General features: G+C 36.4%; 1 protein-coding gene across 1 annotated transcript in view; it reads right to left on the reverse strand.

Moving 5' to 3' along the window:
* Positions 1–12,892, reverse strand: part of hth (homothorax) — a 74,103-nt gene extending 61,211 nt beyond the window's left edge. The window contains exon 1 of the mRNA XM_065235912.1: positions 11,211–12,892. Within this exon, the coding sequence (XP_065091984.1) occupies positions 11,211–11,225 (15 nt within the window). The 5' untranslated portion in view covers positions 11,226–12,892. The remainder of the gene's footprint in view (positions 1–11,210) is intronic.
* Positions 12,893–19,990: the final 7,098 nt, after the last annotated feature.

A 19,990-nucleotide genomic window follows, 5' to 3' on the forward strand; every position in this document is an offset into this window, starting at 1 on the left:
TTCTCTCTTATGTACGAAAACTCAGCAAACAATGCGAGAAACACAGGTAAAACGAGATTGTTGAGCTGACAATGGCATGAGTTTTCCATTTTGTGTTTTTTCAGCTACGATTGTATTCTTCCTGTGCGTATAACCAACCAACCAACGGGAAGCTAAATGGAATATTGAATGGAGTAAAACGATACTTTACGCTGTTTGTCTGAAAAATAGTAGTTGCACTGTTCTAGTTTATAGTGCAAAACAATTCGCTAGTTGGGAGCAGAAAAATTCTAATCGTGAGTGGTACTCACACGGAAATGTAAATGTAACCGTCAGTGAAGCGATCTAACTATGTCATATTAATTCAAGAATAATATAAGCAAGCGATCAATGATGTCATTTCAAATCAATACAATCCATATAATATCAGTAATTTAATTACTTCTAAAGTAATTTTCAGACAATTAAACTTTTCCATAGATACTTTCAAAGCCTGCCATCGCATATCTTTGTGTATTGTATGGCAAGCACAATAATTACATCCTATTCCCAGGGAAATTGAGCAAATGTCCCACATGGAAACATGGTCGCTTCACGCTTACAACTACAGTGAGGAATTCTTATTCCTGAATGTTTATGCTTAAGCTTCGGCAGGTAGAATGCTGACCGGATATGCTATTCATTTCAGCAACTACCGCAATCCAAGTATCTGGAAAAAAATAGCACTGACGAAAAAACCATCTGAGAATAAGTATTCCTCACTGTATTCGAAGTCCCAAACCATTCAATTAGAATGTTTTAAAAATTGTAATTATTCACTTAAAGCGACTCTTGATATCAATACACCCCGTGCAGTGTACATTCCAGCATGAGTGCTTTATTAAATTATTTCATAGTTTCTCTGTTGGTGTTTGACATTTCGGTGCCTGCGACACCATGGACGATGCCCTAAAATTGCACCAACAGTTTTGTCTCATCTCTGTCTGTCACGCTGTAGCCCCAAGCAATCCTACTCACTAACGATGCAATCAACAGCAGTGATCATGATGGTGCTGATGATGATTCCTTCTCTCATTCATCCGTTCACAGATAGTGCTTAGAGGCAATTCGTTCATACCAATTGTTCAAAACCGAATACAATTCTCGAATACCATTCACTGGTTTCGTCTCTCATTCTATATTACTTATTTGCTTCAGTGCAGTTTCCACTACCGTTGCTAATCACACACCCCGGCGGTTCCAAACCAAGCACACACAGTAGGCCGTGCTCTGTTTCGTTTGATCAAATAGATGAAAAATTTCAATTGATTTTAACAATGTTCGAAATCTGTCAAATCATTTCACACTACATCATCGGCATCACCGAGTAATGGGAAGATTAGTTAGCCAAGTCAACCAGCTGCTGATCGTACGTATCTAGCAGAAAACAGGTTGAAATTTAAATTATTGATTTTACTTAAACTTCATTTTACGCATATTAGTTATTGTGTGTGGAGAGTAGGTAACTCGCTTATTTTTCCACCGTTGTTCACCGTTGATGGTGGTCAGACAGCCTACTATGGTAGAGCGGAACGTGGTTCACCAAAATATGGACGGGTACAGCGCATGAATGGTTCCATTTTCACAAGGACAAAAAAGCGTCCCAGTATATGGTTCGGTCTATTGTTGGACGGTATCGTTTTGCCCATTTTGACTTTAGTGAAATTTAAAGCATTATCTTTCCATAGCATCCATAGCGTTTGAAACCGAAAGGCATAGGAATCTTTTTTAGCGGCTCCTCGGAATCCCGTACATACTTCAATGTAACGCATACATTCATCTATCGACTGTATTTTTTAAATATTGAACAGATATTCACTATCCTCACCGACGAACTTTACCGCTTTAATATGACCGTGTCTGACTCCAACAAGGATGTGGACAAAACAGTGGAACCGAAGTAATGCCGACACACGAGGACCAAGTTGTCTATTCCATTCTGATGTACAACCGGTCTATGTGACTTTCACTAGATGGTACCAAACAAAAGACTAGAGTATAGCAGAAATAAAACGCATGCGTCTGTTTTCATCCTGTCAAAAATTGTGTGTGTACCCATCATCATCGTCAAAGCACAGACGAAGCAAAATAGAAAAAAAAACAGCCCATATATATAGTACTAGGGTACCCCTCGCGAGGAACGAGAACGCCGAGCGCAGACGAGAAAAGATCATTAATCAATTTTACTACACGGCCATTTTGAAATTCATCACCCAGAAGTTTGGGCAAGGTTCATAATTTTACAGAGCCAAACGTCCCGCAATGAAATTCAAGAAAATGAGAAAGATTCCTTACTCCTTGATCGGTTTTCAGCTAATATAGTGCTTTCAATGTTCGTACTTATTCCACATGTGAACAGTAGTAAATCGAATCTGTTTGTTGGGCCATTTACCTCCCTTCAACGTTTGAAGAATTATTATCGTGCAATCTACTTGAATGGACCGTGTGTACCGATGAATTTGAATTTATGCACATACGACAACAGCTGACTGGGACATTTTTTTTTCTAAACATGAACACAAAATCTAGACGAACATTTTAAAAAGGTCATATCTGCTTTGATCAATTATCTTCATCGACCTATGATCAGATTCACCGGTAGGTTAAACAGGTATAATATGCCCTTAAGGAAAAGCAGTTAAATATTTATCTTTTTCACTTTAATTAACGTTGCTTTGGGAATTAGAAATAACCTGTTATCATTTGTTTGTCTTTATTGGCAGTTAAAATAGAAACAAAGATTTGTTTTCACACTAAAAAAAGGCCATACCCCATGTATCAACTAATATGCTCCCACAACAAAGAGCTCTATTCCAGCTTTTCTCAATCTATGAGTCGCGACCAACCGTGTGAATTTTATGTTTTTCAAGCCGATTCAATGTCAATCTGTTTTTTAAAGTTTCAGGTAATCATATGTATACACATACAGCATCATATTATATACATATACAACGTTTGTATTCAATGTTGAAAAGGTTGGGAGCTTGTTTAATTTCAAAATGAGAAAAATAAAAAGAGATTGGAAGCTTGAAAAACGCTGCTCTATTCTAAGCGGATACCACACCACTCACCAAAAGTGTGACATGTCCCAGAGCATAAATCTTAGATGTCGCATACACCACAAAGATTTAATAAACACTTTCTTAAATATGCTTACCAAAGTGGTGTAAAAAATTACCCCGGAAGGGTGCTTTTCACTATTCTATTTTTCATATTTATTTGTGACAATAGACAGCTGTGAAACGTGCACAGGCAGAGTTGCTCCATTAAATACTTGGATTGCCCATCAGTATTGAATTTACATTAAGCCTGAATTCGTAGAAATGCAAAGGGGACGTTTTATACCTTACACATGAAGGTTTGATAGTTCAGCATTATGTGATTGTGTAATAATCATTATTTTCAAATTATGCAAATCACTACACAAGTGTACACCCATAATAAACCAAATATTCAACATAAAAAAAATCTGAAAATGATATTGAAAGAATGCGTAAAAGTTCTCATTGTTCCCGTTCATCGAGGCAAGTGGGACCTATCTTAGATTTTGAAAATAATAATCGAAAAATAGAAATGTACGCTAGTTGATCAACAGTATATTTAATTTGTCATGTGAATATGTACTTGAAGTACATTGGAAATGGATCATCCAAAAATACCGTAACGCTTCATAAAGACTTCGCATATGAACAGAACAGAATATATTATGTAAACAAAGTCAAAGGTACACACTACGAAAATGTCAAGTAAATTTATGTTCCCTGAGACCGACACATGTAAGCGACCCTTTTGACATAAGAATCAGTTGAAAGAAACAAGAAAATCAATTCAATGAAACGTATGCCCTTTTCAAATGTTACGCGAGTTTTAGATTTACACTTTGCATCCCAGAAGCACGTGTTTTACCAAAGAATGGTCTACGAATCATGTAAACAAAGAGGCAAGCATTTCCTAATACTCCAAACAGATTAACTAACCATTAACGAATCAAGAGTTCCAATGCCTCGGTTGATGCGGCAAAAAATTTAGGCTATTCGGTTCACGCCCTCCATAAAAATCGAAATTCCCAAAATCTCGGACCTATTGTTTCTAATATCACATTAGAAATGCTTTTTAGCATGTTCGATGCTGGGAACAAGGAGAAGATAGACAAAGACGAGCATCCAGCGGCTGCCCGGGTCGATAATCTGGCCGCGTTTCCACAAAACGGGCCCAGTCGGCACCGCACCAACCGTCTTCTCGCCGGCCGCCGTGCCGTGCTTTTCTACTATAATGACGCGATCGTTAGTGCCGTCGAGAGCCGTAGCATGCGCGTGTAAGTGATTTTTCTCATTTTCGGCCTGCTTCGCTCCCCACCCGAGGTGCTCGATTCCCGACGGGGTTACTCGTGCAGTAAAAATCATTCCTTCCTATGCTGCGGCCCATAGTGATGCGAGTTTAGTTCTGCATGATTCATCAAAAGCAGAGTTTCGGTTATTGAAAATGGAACGTGTTAAAGCAATAATGAAAAAATCAATAAACTGCTATAATTCAGGGATTGAAAAAACTGTATCGGCCTAACATACGTCTTACGCATGTGAGTTAGTTATAATGAATAATAATAGCTATTACAGCACCGAGAATATAATCTCATATATCATCCACCAGCAGATGAATTTTAAAGAAATCTTTTCACGTCCGAACGGTAATCAATGAAAACGGCTGCTGTTGCGAGGCTAGACAAGTTAGAAACAAAAAAAAAACAATTATACCGTTCATTATTTCTTCACTGTTCTTGTTTGTCATAACAGAAAACAAAAATTTAATATTACATCCAAACAGCTGCACATAGGTCATTCGCAATATTTCGTTATACCATGTACATAGATTTTGCGAACATAATTACATCCATCTGTTTTTTTTTTTCCAATTACATCAATATTTCATTAATCAGCATAAATTATGTTGCTGGATAATACAATTTTGTTTGCTGTGTTAGATAAGAATTCTTAACTGCGTTCACGATTTAAGGGGAAAACTAGAAATTTTTCATTAAATTTGAAATGAAGGCCTTTGTTAGTAGTACAAATTTAACTATCTTCTACCTGCCCTGTTGATTTGTTTCATGCAAACATGACAAAATTGATGGGTGTTGTATCAATATAGATCAAAATCTTTTCTATAGACATGTTTACCAGATTATTTCATATTTGATCCCTTAACGTCGAGCACTTTCATTTGTAAATAAAACAGAAAGTTGGAAGTTGAGTCATGCTCAAAGTTGAAATAAAGCTAATTCATGAAATTTACTATCCATGTTTATAGATCAATATTTTCAGTACATTTTGGACGATGGATGGAATTAAAAAATCAGCCACATACATCAGGAGGTAAATGAAGTCCTATAGCGCTCATTTTTTGCATGATTATATATCATGATTCTGAGTATCGATTAGCCAAATTTCAACGATCAAGAACTTTGTGTATTCCCGTGTAACATATAACAAATTCCTAGGCTGAACCTGTGCTGCAAAAGCTCGTCCATACACGGCGATTTTGATAAAACTGCTTTGGTCACTCATTCGAGCTAAAAGTCATCTTCATGGGAAACCATGTCAATTGTCAGTGACGAACATGTGCAGGTTTTCTTCTTTTTTCCTTTATTTAACGTCGGTCTCTGTTCCGCAATCTAGTGCCAATCACTGATGGACATCGATTGCCATCCATTGACGACAATCGAATGTGCAGGAAGGCAGCTTCCACACCTGCGTAGGATATCGCACCCATCAAAACACATGGCCGGGACCAACAGCTTTACTTTCCTTCCGAAGGAAGACGTGACCAGAGATTTTTATGCCTCAGAAAAATCCCACCGACCTCGGATGGGATTGAACCCAGACCCATTGTTGTGCAGTTTATGTTATTAACTAAATTTGTAACGAAACTAAATGAATTAAGCAAAACAATTCCATGGAACCGTTAAAGTAAACAAGCATCTACGCACTTAACTGCCTGGATTACAATAATGTGACATAGAATGCACGGAATTACACTTTTTGTTACCAGGTGAAAATTTGACTAAAAAAGTAATGAGATTTTAACGAAGGTTTTTTTGAGAATCAATGCTCTCAGTGACGATTTCAAACCAAGAAACCTCAATTGTATTTATGTCCGATGCAGGCAACAGATGAAATTAAACTAATTTCATTAATTAAATCTTCAACTACACCCTGCCGACCGTTAACTAATTTTTAATTGCATTAATTACAGTTGTACTTTCGTAATCGAAATTCGTTAACTACATTTTCAAACCATTAATTACATTTTGAATACATTAAGTACGACAAAGACTTTCATTACGATGCATTACCAACATTAATTACAGTAAGTACTTTTGCTTGCATTTTAACTCCGACGCACCGGTCCTAGGTACTTCGTCATAATGTTGTCAATATCGCGTGAAGTCTTTCAATGACAACGATTTTTCGCAAAAATTTCTCATTTGTTCATAACTCTGCACTCACTTGACGAAACATGGATTTTCTTGTACCAACTGATAGAAAAGAGTTTGATGTTCATATAGGTACGTAAAAACAAGAATATTTGTATTTAGACGAAAAGCTGTTCTCAAAACCGCTGGTCATTTCACACTTTTAATGAAAAAAAACATTGATGTGCATTCAAATGTTGTGATATAACTACTCTATGTGTGTCTACTCTGATCCTACGTTATCATTTGCTAAAAGTAAAACCATGCTTCATTAACTGAGTGAAAAGTTATAAATTTGTGTAAAAAAATTGCCTACCCTGCATTTACCTATGTAAATGTAAAGGCTTTGAAAAGTTTTAGATTAAACACTACCTAAGTAAATGCAAGGGCTAAAAAGAGTTTTAAATTAAGCACTATCATTTAAAAAACGGTATTTCAGCCCTACACGGTGATTGTATTATGAATCATATTGGTATAGCTTGAATAAGATTCTACTGAAGTACTGAATTATTGTTTTCATTTGATAACGTACTTGTGGGTATGTAGGCATAACAAGGCCCAAATTAGCTGTGGAGGTGTCTAAAGAACGTATGCTAACCTGTTCACTAAGGACCATGAATGCAATCTAGCGGGACAATGTTAATATCTTCAAAATGAAGCATTTCGAAGACACCACAATAGTTGCTTATTATAATGTTTACCATCTTGTGGTATAATCAGATAGATCGAAACTTATCCTCACACAACTATTTTTCATAGACTGCAACTGTATATTTCGTTTATCTTGCGAGATGTAGAATTTGTAAAAAAAAAACATAGGCGATCAAAACACAAAAAAAAAACGAAATCATGTCCATGTCGTATAAAAGTTAGATGTATAGAGCTTCCAGATAGCCATGCTGCCTTTAGAGCAAAGTATTTGTTAAACATATCGGTCAATGTTCGTATTAGAAATTTTGACGACTTCCCTGATAATTGTGCTGTGAGCATATAAAAACATAGGCCTACTCTGAACTTACAATTCTGGAAGTTAAAAAAAACAAGTTCCACTGGGGACGTATAAATCCGTGTCGAATAGGAAGAATATCGCCTAAAAAATCAAAACTTTTAAGGACAACTGACGGTATGAGTGGAACACCTTGGTGTGTACCTCAATTACCTTTTTTTTCCTCACCAAATCTTCGAATCCTTTTTGTCGAGGTCCAAACAAAAGGTAGATAAAGAAAATCTTATTTTTGCTCATTTGTTAGGAACACATACAATGCACACATACATTCGCTACACACTGCTATTGCAAACAAAAGGCAAACGGTGCAAAAAGGAGCAAAGCAGAAAAGGGATTTAATGCTTTGCCAAATCCAACAGCATCAAGAGTTTCTCAATCTCCTTTTCCTCGATTTCTTGATGTGCACAGGCATTCGTCGTTGGATGCCGTTGTTTTGCGAAAACCGAAATTGGATTTGCATTTTTAAATAATGGAGATTAAGCGGGAACCTCGACATTGTCGGAACGCACAGCTTGAGACTTTCTGATTGAAAACGATAATTAAGAGGATTGCATTTTGCGTTTCTTCTCCGGATGCTCTTTTAAGTTTTGTTAAGTAGAATAAGTTTTGATGCAAAAACACACTAGCAATGAAGAACAATTTCTGCGTTAGCGGTGCACGACTTAATTCCATGATTTTTAAGCACAAAACTCCATTACTGTTTTTGAATTTCAATTAAAAATAATAATTATATTGTGTAGGAACTAACTTACTTCAACCCAAAATAAGAAATAATGAGCCATGCATGTTACGCACTTGCTGGTATCATAATGTCTATCTGTTTTATTCAAAGATGATGTGAAAAATCCTTATTAAATGAACTAGTGCAGTCCGTTGAACAATGTTTTGCACAAACATACGACTTTTCTGTTCTGCCCATGAACAAAAATTTGGTTAAATGCCACCAATGCTAAATTGCTTGAACAAGGTGTAGATAAATTGAACGAGGCTTTTATAAAATATTTTTGAAAAGCTGAATTTTGAGAGTTGCGTGTTGAAAAATCAAAAAGGCACATGAATGCAAAATAGGCTAATATACTCTTTTTCAGCATTTTTTTTTTCTCACCGGCACGACTTCCCCAAAGTTTTCCATAGTTTTTACACGATATTTTCGTAGTTTAATTGGTTTATAAATAAAAATAATAATAATTACCAAACATTATTTTTAGGCACTCAGTGCTGAAAAGTGTAACTTTTCAACACTGTTTTAAATAATATAACGGCATACTTTTCTAACCGAAATAACAGTGTTGAAAAGTACTACTTTTCGACTCTATTTTGAGTGTAAAAAATGTTGTAAGCAAAAACATATATCAGCGCTCGTAAAAATCATGCTGAAAAAAAAACATCTTTTTGCATAAATAACTATTATCTCAAAATTTTGATTATGGCATATTAGCCTTAATTTGACTTAACTGGGTGCATGCATTGAGTTGTTCAGTTTATCCTATACTTTATGCATTGCTTGTTACACATTTCCAGTCTCTTCATCTCAACTTAGAGCGTGACGCAGTGACAGGATTGCCTCTTATGTATTGAAAATAGAGCAAATTGGAAACATCCAACCGGGAGGATTCTCTTACAGTGTTGTTTAAAAGAATCTTAGCACAAAAACAGGGCCAACGCCTTATTATATATATTAATATATTAATTCAATAAGACAATGATTGTCAGTTAATTTATAAAAACCCTACCATATCATACCATATACCGATTATTTAACCTGGTAATTGTCAACTAGCCAAATAGTTTTTTTATTAAGTAAGGTTAGCTATCGAACGAGAAAATATCGAATCGAGATACTGAAATATCAAAAATCTGAGAAAATCACTTGTTCCTTACTGGGGATGGCTCCAGCGCAGTGATTAACCTCTCACGCCAATATCACGAGTTCACATTTCATGCGAGTCACGAATCACCCAAGTGTGTTAAAGTGACTATAATAATAACAGTAAAAAACATTTTTTTTTCTTGCATTTAAAATTATATTTGCATGCAAAAATACATTTCATTTTAAAAACGCATTATTTGAACTTGAACCAGTTGAAAAATACGCGAAATATGCTAGTTTCCTTAACGTATATTCATTTCAAGGAATATTTTGAAATTATTATTTTTGTTGAGATTTGTGTACAGGTAGATTGATGTTAAGGCTGATTTATTGTTTAAAACTGGACTTCAAAAATAGTTGAAAAAACGATCTTTACATGGTTCAAGAATAAAATAGTTATCACGTTAGTTTTCTTTATACTAATAGTGATAATAAAAGGGACCAACGTGTTTTTTTTTCAGATCCTTTATATCATTCATCAATATTGATTTAAATAAATATTTTTTTCCTTGATTTGTTTTCCGTCGATCTTGTTTGCCATGATAAGCACGAATGCTACCGACGCTAGGGAGGCAGGCTCACACACCTGGACCCTACCTATCGATCCATCAGCTCATGAACCGGGGACCAATGGCTTTACTTCCCTTCCGAAGAAAGGCGTGATCACAGATGTTATGCCTCAGAACATCCCGGCGGCGCCGACTGGGACTGAACCCAGGCCTACTGGGGTGAGAGAAAATCACGCTTACCACTACACATCCGGTGCCGCTATTTAAATAAATGTTAAGCACGATGTTAACCTTGGCAGCATTTAAAATATTAAAAAGTACGCCGGTTTGAACCTCCAGCTATTCTACCACTGGCTGTTAAAATTAGTTGAACTTTGACCGTGTCACGAGGTTTAGAACATTTAATGGGAATTCTTAAGAAGTCATTTTATTCATTAATGGTGTTGTAAATTGGGTGGAGACCCAATCGATCCTAAAGAAAAAAGTGGCAATTAAACGTATACCGTAAGGGACCGAAATGCATATAGGATAGGAATACGTAAACCTCCTACCAAAAGTAGGCGTTTTGTAAAACGTGTTTGGATTTCGTTTAATTTCTTAGGAGTATCTAATTCAGTCTTGCACGGTACTAATTTAATTCACACATTTGTATTCAATCACCATACAGTTGTCGTAGTTGCACAAATCATCGTAGGATTATCAGGGTGAACCCTTTTAATCCGACGCTGTCGAATTCAAAAGATATGAACATGAACAAATTACAACAATGGAGTAACCACTTGCTGATGATAACTTAACTTCAAATTGTACCCATTGAATAATCGTTTAAATAGAATGATTGTTCATTGCAACTTGAACTGGTCTACCTCAAAAATGCAAAAAGTTTTATAAACGTGCACGTTTCTGTTTATTCGCCTAGGTGTCTTGGGCTCACTTATTTCTAGATTCATATGGAATGCGTGCACCAAAGACACATAGGTGACCCGGCAAAAACGGTGCGCACTTATTTGTTAATTTTTGTTGAAAATGTGCAATATGTTTGAGTACATTTTAATCCAAATACGTATGATGCAGCATCACATTCAATGGATTCCCGTTAATAAATAAACTAGCGGATCCCATATAGAGTTCCGACTTTCGTCAAGAAAACGTTCTGCCACATAAATGTTATTGAGCAAACCGCCGGAAAAACTGAGAACATTTTTTACCCGTCACTCTTTACAGATCACGATTTACAGCTTTTCCAAGAAAAAAAAGTACAATTGATAGCACCATTGTTTTAATACGCAAAGACGCGCAGAAATAGCTCCTTGTTTGCAACTAAAATGCAATACCTACCCTAGGTTGTGCCATCAATCTCTCCGATGTGGGCGGCCGCCGTTCTTAGGTTCCGCCGCTTGGAAACCAACGAACGATAAATCAACTACTTTAATTCTTCACTTTTCACTTAACAAAAAAAAAACACATACACAAACACTATTGCCACTTCTTCATAGAACAACTGCTTTGCACTGTCTCTTTGAAACTAGTACCAGTTCCAGGAGCGTCGCGAGTTACTTATTTTTATGCTTTCTGTAATACCGATAACGCTCCCGGTAAATCATAGGAAATCGCAGACGTTACTCGTTGTGGAAAACATCGGAGAATTTTTTTTCCCGATGAATGGAATTAGGAAAACATAAAATATGTTTACTCTTGCGTAGGCAAAATCACCCTTGGTTTATTTTCATGTTTGATGTATTTACCGTTTTGCCCAGGTTTTGATTAATGATAATTTTCTCATTCACACTAACACGCGCGCACATTGATCAATCCAAGAGTTCCAGTTGATGACTTTACTCTTCTCGTATTACGTATATCTTTGTTTCTTTCCTGATTGTAGCAATCTTAAATAAAAATTCACTTAGTTAAAACTAGAATCACAGTTTCATAATAACTCCTTATAGTGCGTTGTGTGATTTTATTACTATTTTCCTTACGCTTTACCCGTTAACGCGACGAACATCATCTCACGAGGGAACGACCGAACGAACGAAATAATTGTCTCTTTTTATGACAAAACACGCGAAAATGTTCGATCAATAGTAGAAATAGTACACAAACATCCCACGACGTCTACCGCGCGATGAGTTTTCAGCAGCCGAAAAAAAGAATATTAATTACTTGCATTTCGGTTCAGCGAGCGAGGAGAGCTCTTTGCACAATGTCGTCGGCTGCGCGTGTGATGAGCGAGAAATGATTTATCACACTTACGCGGAACACTGTCTAGGTTTCACACTGGAGTCTTCACTTTCGATGCGCGCTTTTTTCACGAGGCCGTGAGTGTGAGTGTGTGGTATGCGCGGTGTGACGAGGACGAATTCTACAACACAGAAGGCTCTCCTTGTTACTCGCTCTCTTGCTCTTTCTCTCACCTAGTGCTGTTCTCGTGCGGCAAATGATAGATCAGATCGCGCGTCGAGTTGGCCGAAAGGATAACAACACAACACGAGGTTGTAATAATCACAGCAGGCACTGGATCGCCAAGAATCTCGATGAATGGTATGCCGCACGTCGTTGACCGTTTGTTGCATTCGGATGACAGACGAAAACGAAAACTGTATCACACAAGTGGCTACGGCGGGATTTTGTACACGCTTGTGCGTTCTCTAACTTATTGTGATTGAGGTACGATCCATGTCTTTAAAAAAATTTGCGGCATTATCTTCTGTCGCTACACACTACCAATCGTTTGTGAATGCATCGGAACGTCTCGAAGTGATGAACTGCTGTTCTCAGCCGCGGTAGAACAATCCTTACGTTGTTGTTGCTATTAACGGCGACGGATAGATATTAATTTTAATAGCGATATATATTTGTCTAAATTTGCCGAAGTGCAGTAATAAATGACTAACGAAGACGAATTTAAATGATTATTGGTATACTGTTATTGTTATAATAATTTCTCTTATGGTTGAATATATAAAGAGTGAGAGCGACGTTCGTAAACACGTCGTACGCGTTTCGAAGGCAAATATACACTGCCTTGTCAATCAACATTCATCTACTGTGGCGGGGATATACGAGAGGTAGCGACAAAATTTATGAGCCCGCCTCTTTTTATGGTTGCTTGCCTTCACGTTGAGGTAAAACTCTCTCCTGCCGGCCTGCTCTCTCTTGCATGCCACCATACGGGCTGAAATTTGCGCACGCAATAACTCCGCCTATTCTTGTACAAAAATGTGATAGCTATATACAATTATTTATATGGCCGATTGAAATGAAGAATGTCTTATAGGATAAAAATTTAAAATTTAATACACACACACAGCACTTCATTATCGCTCTCTCCTGCTCTCTCAGTACTTACACAACCGTGAAACCCATAACAGTGTAGGTTAGCTTTCATGCCAAAACAGAGCTAGTTTGCGTGCACGGTGCACCTTTGCTTAAACGCACACGTTGAAGTGGAAAACCGCTGTTAACATATATTTAACTTAATGCGCATGGAAGATTCTTTGAGCTTCATTCGTCTCTTTTCGTCGAGTTGTGGTTCATAATCCATTATGGTTTGGCTGATGGTTTCTTGTACAACTACAGTTGCATTCAATACGAACATGTCCAACAACCTTCGGTGTAGTGGTTCAGTCAACTAGGGAGTACCGAGAGCAATCTCTTTCTCTCATAATTGCGCTATACAGACTGTATGCATGGACCGGCAGAAAACAAAGGCGCGCTTGCGGCAAACAACTCTTGAGAATCGTTCCTTTCCGTCGTGTATTAGCGGAGCCAACCGGCAGAGTATGATTTGAGTCAAGCTTTCCTCGAACAGTCCCGATGAGCTTCAGGGCTACAACGACGTCACCAATAAGGACTTGTTTCGAGGCAATCTTATCAATTCTTGACAGGCGAAACTGATCCCTAGTTCGTTGCAACAGTGCGAATGCAAGTCACTTCGTTGATTCCTGAATAGCAAAAAAAGTGCACTATGAGTTTGCGGATTTTTGTATTTGTTGTTTTTTGGAAACCGACAAGTGTGTGAGAGAGAGTGAATGCATAGCGTCTTTGCGTGGATAGTGATGTATCCTTTCTATTTTGAAGAGGGGAACTAGGAAGAATTCAATCGCATTCTGGTGCAAATGACTGAAGAGGATCACCTGTAATGCTGTGTCTCTCGGTGATGGATTTCTGACTTGCTTCCCACAATGGCAATACAGCGACTTGCACTAGGATCTCGACAAGGATATATTGCACGACAGACAGCAAAAGACCGGTCGTTCAAGCCAACGGGTAGACTTTAAATGGAATAATGAGATAAAGGATACAATCCAAGTGATTTTAGTTTTTTATTTCTTGTGATGCTTTGATACAGTCTAGACAATGCATACCAAACATAACTGGTACATGCAGGGTTTAGCGAAACATGTTTCATTTCATGCATAGTCAACAATAATTTCATGCTAAGCCAACAGGCAGTAAGTCCTAAAGCAAAGGAGATACCCAAAGATCTTTTCGGATTGAAGTGCTCAACACTAAGTTTACGTAGTTCCATTTTTCTTATTTTCTTACTTCCGTAGGCAGGTTGAAATTTATGTCCTACATACCTGTATTGTCGACCGACCGCATTCCAAACTGAAGTCAACGGCAAATAGAACCTCTTTTAGCCTAATTAGTAAAGACGCGGCTATAAACCAACACCATGCTAGTTCTAGTAGACTTCCTTGAGCATAGAGTAGCGTTGTGCCGTCATTATAGGTACCGATGCAAAAATGGCAATAGCCTTAGAAAGCTCTCACAACTGGGAAAGTGCTCATAGAACACTTATGGCGAATTCGTTTATTATCGGGGTTGGAACCAGTTCCAACCCAGTGCGAAACCGAACTTTTTGTCAGTGCGAACCTCAACCTGAGCTAGGTTTTAAAAACAAACGAGCAAACTGACGTTTGTCAGAAAACAAGCAGACCCAATCCTGATACCCGATCCAGGTTGGAACTGAATAATAAACGAATTCACTATTAGTTGAGGTCATCGCTAATTCTACGCTGGTTTGTCAAAAGGTCCAAAGTCGCAAACGTAAATAAGCCAAAAAGGCGAAATAACGTGCCTATGGTTACTTGGGTATATGAGTATCTTGATATGGAGCCCAGACTATACTACAGTACAGTACAGTACAGTACTGCAACATGTAATGTTTTGATTGTGTATGGATTATTGAAATGAAAGCTAAACCTTTTAATAAACCCTAGTATGTTGCTTGCCTTGTAGATAATGCTATTATAATGTTCAACAAAGCTTAATTTTGAATCTAGTATAACACCTAAATCTCTAACTTCTAATAATTTTCTTTCTTGTAAATGAAATGGAATTACATTTCTTCACATTAAGCATCAATAAACTTTTTGAGCACCAAGTGTAAAAGTTATCAATTTCTTGTTGAAATACTACAAGATCAGACGTTTGACGAATTTCCAGGAAAAGTTTCATGACGTCTGCATATATTGATACATTCAGAATATTCAATATGTGCTCTACATCATTAACAAATAGAATAAACAGTAATGGTCCAAGATGGGAACCTTGTGGCACACCAGATGTTACATTGACTACTAACGACAAATCTCCTTCAAATCTAACTCTTTGTGTCCTACCGGTCAAGTATGACTGAATCCACTTTAATAAATGTTGACTAAAACCTAACTTAGATAATTTGAATAGCAAAAGAGGGATATCAACTCTACCAAACGCTTTACTGAAGTCAGTATATAGTGCCTAAACATAATGTCCCTTATCCATTGCGTTAATAGAAAATGTTACAAAATTTAACAGATTAGTAGTAGTTGAACGTCCTTTAACAAAACCATGCTGTTTGCCTATAATTAAATGTTTAACTTTGATTTATTATAGATTCAAAGAGTTTAGGAATGCAGGACAATATAGCAACTCCACGGTAATTTTTTGCGTCTGATTTTTTCCACTTTTGAAAATTGGAATCATATATGATTCTTTCCAAATTGACCAAAAACCGGATTCGAGAGAAGAGTTGAACAGCCAGAACAATGGCTTTACTATCTCCTGCGATACTGATTTCAAGAATACTGATGGCAATCCATCTTGGCCTGCACCCTTTGATGCATCTAATGTATTTAGAGAATGTAAGATTTCGTTGAGGGTAACATTATTAACTACAATATCTCTCATTGGCTCAGGAAGGTATGAGAAATACTGGTAATCCCGGTCTTGGTCATCATGACTTGTGTAAATATCCTGAAAAAACTCAGCAAACAAGTTACTGATCTCGCTAGTCGTTTTTTCTGTTTTGTTGTCTAGGTAAATTTTCGAAGGATAATTATTTGACTTCTGTTTGTCTCTAACAAAGTTAAAAAATGATTTTGGGTCTGATTTAATGTTGTCTTCAACCTGAGTGTTATACCGTTCGTATGCGGTTTTTTTTATTGCACAGTTCAAATGATCGCATATGTTCAAATATATTGCGAGGTTACTATTATTTTGTTCTTTTTATGAGCCTTTTGTTTTCTATTTTTGAGATTATTTATTTGCCTACTGTACCATGCTGGAGTTTTAGATTTCTTTGATTTTTTCCTTAGCTTTTTTGGTACTGTCGTCTCTAATATATCGTATACAATTTCATAGAACATATCTACAGCCTGCTCTGGGCTCGAATTTTCAATCAAACTTTGCCAGTCAATAGAATTTAAATTGTTTTTGATAAGCTCATAGTTTGCATGTCTAAAGTCAAAATAGGTTTCCAACAAATCGCCATCCAACATTGTGGTGTTATCGTGTATAAATAGAAGAATTCGATTGCAGTATGAAATATTTCATTTTTCCATAGAGGTGCAGGAGCCTCAGTGACGCAGAAATCATCGGTCATATTCGTAAATAATAAATCTAAATAACAATTGTTATGATTTCTGACATGATTGATTTATCAAGTCTCTCTGCGCTTTTGTCAAATAAAGAATGGAGCGTTTCGTTGTATCCAACAATCGGTATCAAAACAGATTCGTCAACAATAAAATTTGCTGCTCGTTGATTAAAGTCACCGTAAATATGAACATTTGCTTCAGGCTCACATTTAGAAATAATAGTATCAGCAATACTAAACAACAATTCATATGATTCTTTTTTGGCACTTTCAGGAGGAAAATACACTGTCGCAAAGATGTGAATTTGATTTCCAATAAAACATTTAACCCAAACATGACCAAACTCCTTACACTTGCTTGATTCAATCTTTTCCGATTCATAGTCGGTACACACTGCGATTAATACACCTCCACCAGACTTTTTGTTGGATAACGTTTTGTTACGATCATCCTTAAACACATTAAAGCGATCTCCGAAAACTTCTCTACTATTTAAGCTGGCATCCCAACTTGTTTCGGTGCCTAAAATGATAGGATAACTAGAAGCGGCTACCTGTTTATAAATTTCATTGACCTTTATCGCGCTCTTCATCCTGTGTTAAATTTTGGCAATAAATTATAAAATCTTTGCAACCGCACTTTTTCTTGCTATTATTGACTTCAGGCAAGTCTGTCGTTTTTACTGTAGAAAATCTATTGGTCGACAAATTTAAATTATTATAACTAATTACCTCCCTCTCACGCGGAGAAGTCGTCAATTCCTGGCGTTCGTCGGGATCCACGATAATGTTGTCTTCCTCCAAGTGGTGCGTCAATTCCGCAGAAAACCCGAATCCCACGCCTCGCACAATGTAGCTGAACTTCCTGGATTCAACCTGTTGGGTACAGTGGTTTTCTTGGTAGAAGACAAGAAATTTTCCACCGTCTCCAACTAGAGGTTGCAAAGACTGAACACTTAACACTAAACAACGGACATCAAACATCACCCAATGGACCAATATGGAAATTTCCTTTTACGATAAGATCCACTGACTGAAGGGGAATGGAACTCTCACTTCATGGTATACTCAATACGCCCAGTGCTGTTGTTGTGGGTGTCAAGGGTAGTCAACGACCAAAAAAAAACCTGGAAAACGCCAAAAATTCAAGATTACAAAAAGCGAAGTAATATTTCCACATGGAGAATGCCAAAAATTTAAGATTTCGAAAAGCGATATCACAGTTTCACCTGGATAATCGCATGTCGTGAACGTCATTTAGTTTTGAGGATTACAGAGAAGTACCTAGGGAAAGCATTGGTGACAATTATTTTCTGCAGTTTTGAGTAATATTCGGCAATTTATATGTTAAAACTTCACATTTTGGACCATAATCAGATTAATTCAATTTTATATGCTAAACGAAATAAATAAATAGATAAATAAATAAATATAAGTTTGGTGATTCACCTGTATATTTCAAATTGGTCAAACATAATTTAAACAAGGAAAAAACATTTTGATGTTAATCATGGCAGGAGATGTCAAATAAACAAAGGGTTAAAATTAAGGCACGAACTTTGGTGACCTTGTACGACTTGTTTTGGTTGTACTGAAGTTTACTCAATATGAATTTGAGTTACTCATCATGAATTTGTGTTACTTGGGTGTTTTTTTCCTGCTTTCGGATTGAATCAAATGTAATTCAACCTCATACTATATTAGTTGCAATATTATGTAAAACTTTATTTTATTCTAGGCGATCCATCTTACGATCGAAACAGTCCTACAATTGATCCCGTGTGAATTATAAAACGGACTCGGATACAGGACAGGATCATTTAAAACAAAAATATAAATGTTTGTACTCTAAATATATGAATTATTCAAAGCAAATTGAAAGCATGTTTAAAACTAAAATATTTATGTTTGAATTAAATTCAAAAGCATGTTAATTTCAATAATATAGGATTTGGGTAAACGGCTTTTAGCGTGTCATGTCTTTTTATTTCCTTCTCGTTATATTCGAAAGTTACCTCAGCTTTGCTCAGCTCAACAGAAAACTTCACTCCGTCGTTTCTGATGCCGATACCTATATCATCCTCGTCATTACGTGACTTCGAAGAACAACGAACCCCCAGACCTCCACTCCGATGGGTCCTCGCATCCCAGAACAGGAACCCAATACCCACAAGTCACCCTTAATCGCACCCGAAAAAGAGAAGGAATTTAGATGCCCTGCTCGAAGATTTTTTTTTCATTTCTTTGCAATCTATTTTATTTTGCTTTACCCTGCACTCATCTACTAAAATAATTTCAAAATATGTATATTTATTTTAAACATGAGAAGCATGTTTAAAATAAACATATTTATTTTTCTTCACATAGCTGTCAATCCACACCCTAAAAAAATCTGAATTTTACTGGTGATGTAAACATCCATGCATGCAAACATTCATGCATGTAAACTTCCTTTTCACGTAAACTAGCAGCTTGCAAGAAATGTTGCAAACAAAGGTGGAAAGTTGCATACAATATATAGAATATTGCATGACATGTCTCATAAATTTACATGATTTTTAATGTAAATTTGTATGATTTATGACGCTCCATTTATGTGCATCATAGTAACGGAAATTTACACTACTTTTTTTTAGCTGTGCAAACAAAAAGAAATACGTTTATTTTCAACACGATTATTTTTAAAATAAATGTAACATTATTTTTATTTTAAACATTGATTTCACATGGAATACGTTTGAAATCAACCTAATTTATTATTGTAGTTTACTTTTAAATTTACTTCAAATATTTTTGTTCGGGCGATAGTTTTTCTGCGTGTTAATAGTGACATCATCATGTAACGCAAATTTCCGTGGCATAATTAATGTATTTTTTCTTAACGTATAATTCACACTAAGTAAAGGATAAACATGCAAATTATCGAAACACATTACTAAAACAAAAATTAATTCAGCATAACTGGCCAATAAAGCTACAAGGGGGTTCATAGTAGGCCAATTTCCCTAATTGATATTGAGTAGAAATCGAGTAAACAAAAAAAAAACATTTGTTCAACAAAGTTTCCAATTTTTTCTGAATGATGGAAAAGGCTATAAAATGCTAATATGGACGAGTCCTGATTAGATTTCTTCAGTAATGCGTTCATAAAAATTGGAAGTTTCATTCGTCCATAGATTATATAGTTGGACCTCGTAAGAGTCATCAACTATTTCAACATTAAAAGAGTTCAAAATTACTATAAATCACATTT

The sequence above is a fragment of the Ochlerotatus camptorhynchus genome, unplaced genomic scaffold (genome assembly GCF_037179485.1).
Source record: "Ochlerotatus camptorhynchus isolate MF236.1 unplaced genomic scaffold, CSIRO-AGI_Acam_v1.1 ptg000508l, whole genome shotgun sequence".
Taxonomy (NCBI): Eukaryota; Metazoa; Arthropoda; class Insecta; order Diptera; family Culicidae; genus Ochlerotatus; species Ochlerotatus camptorhynchus.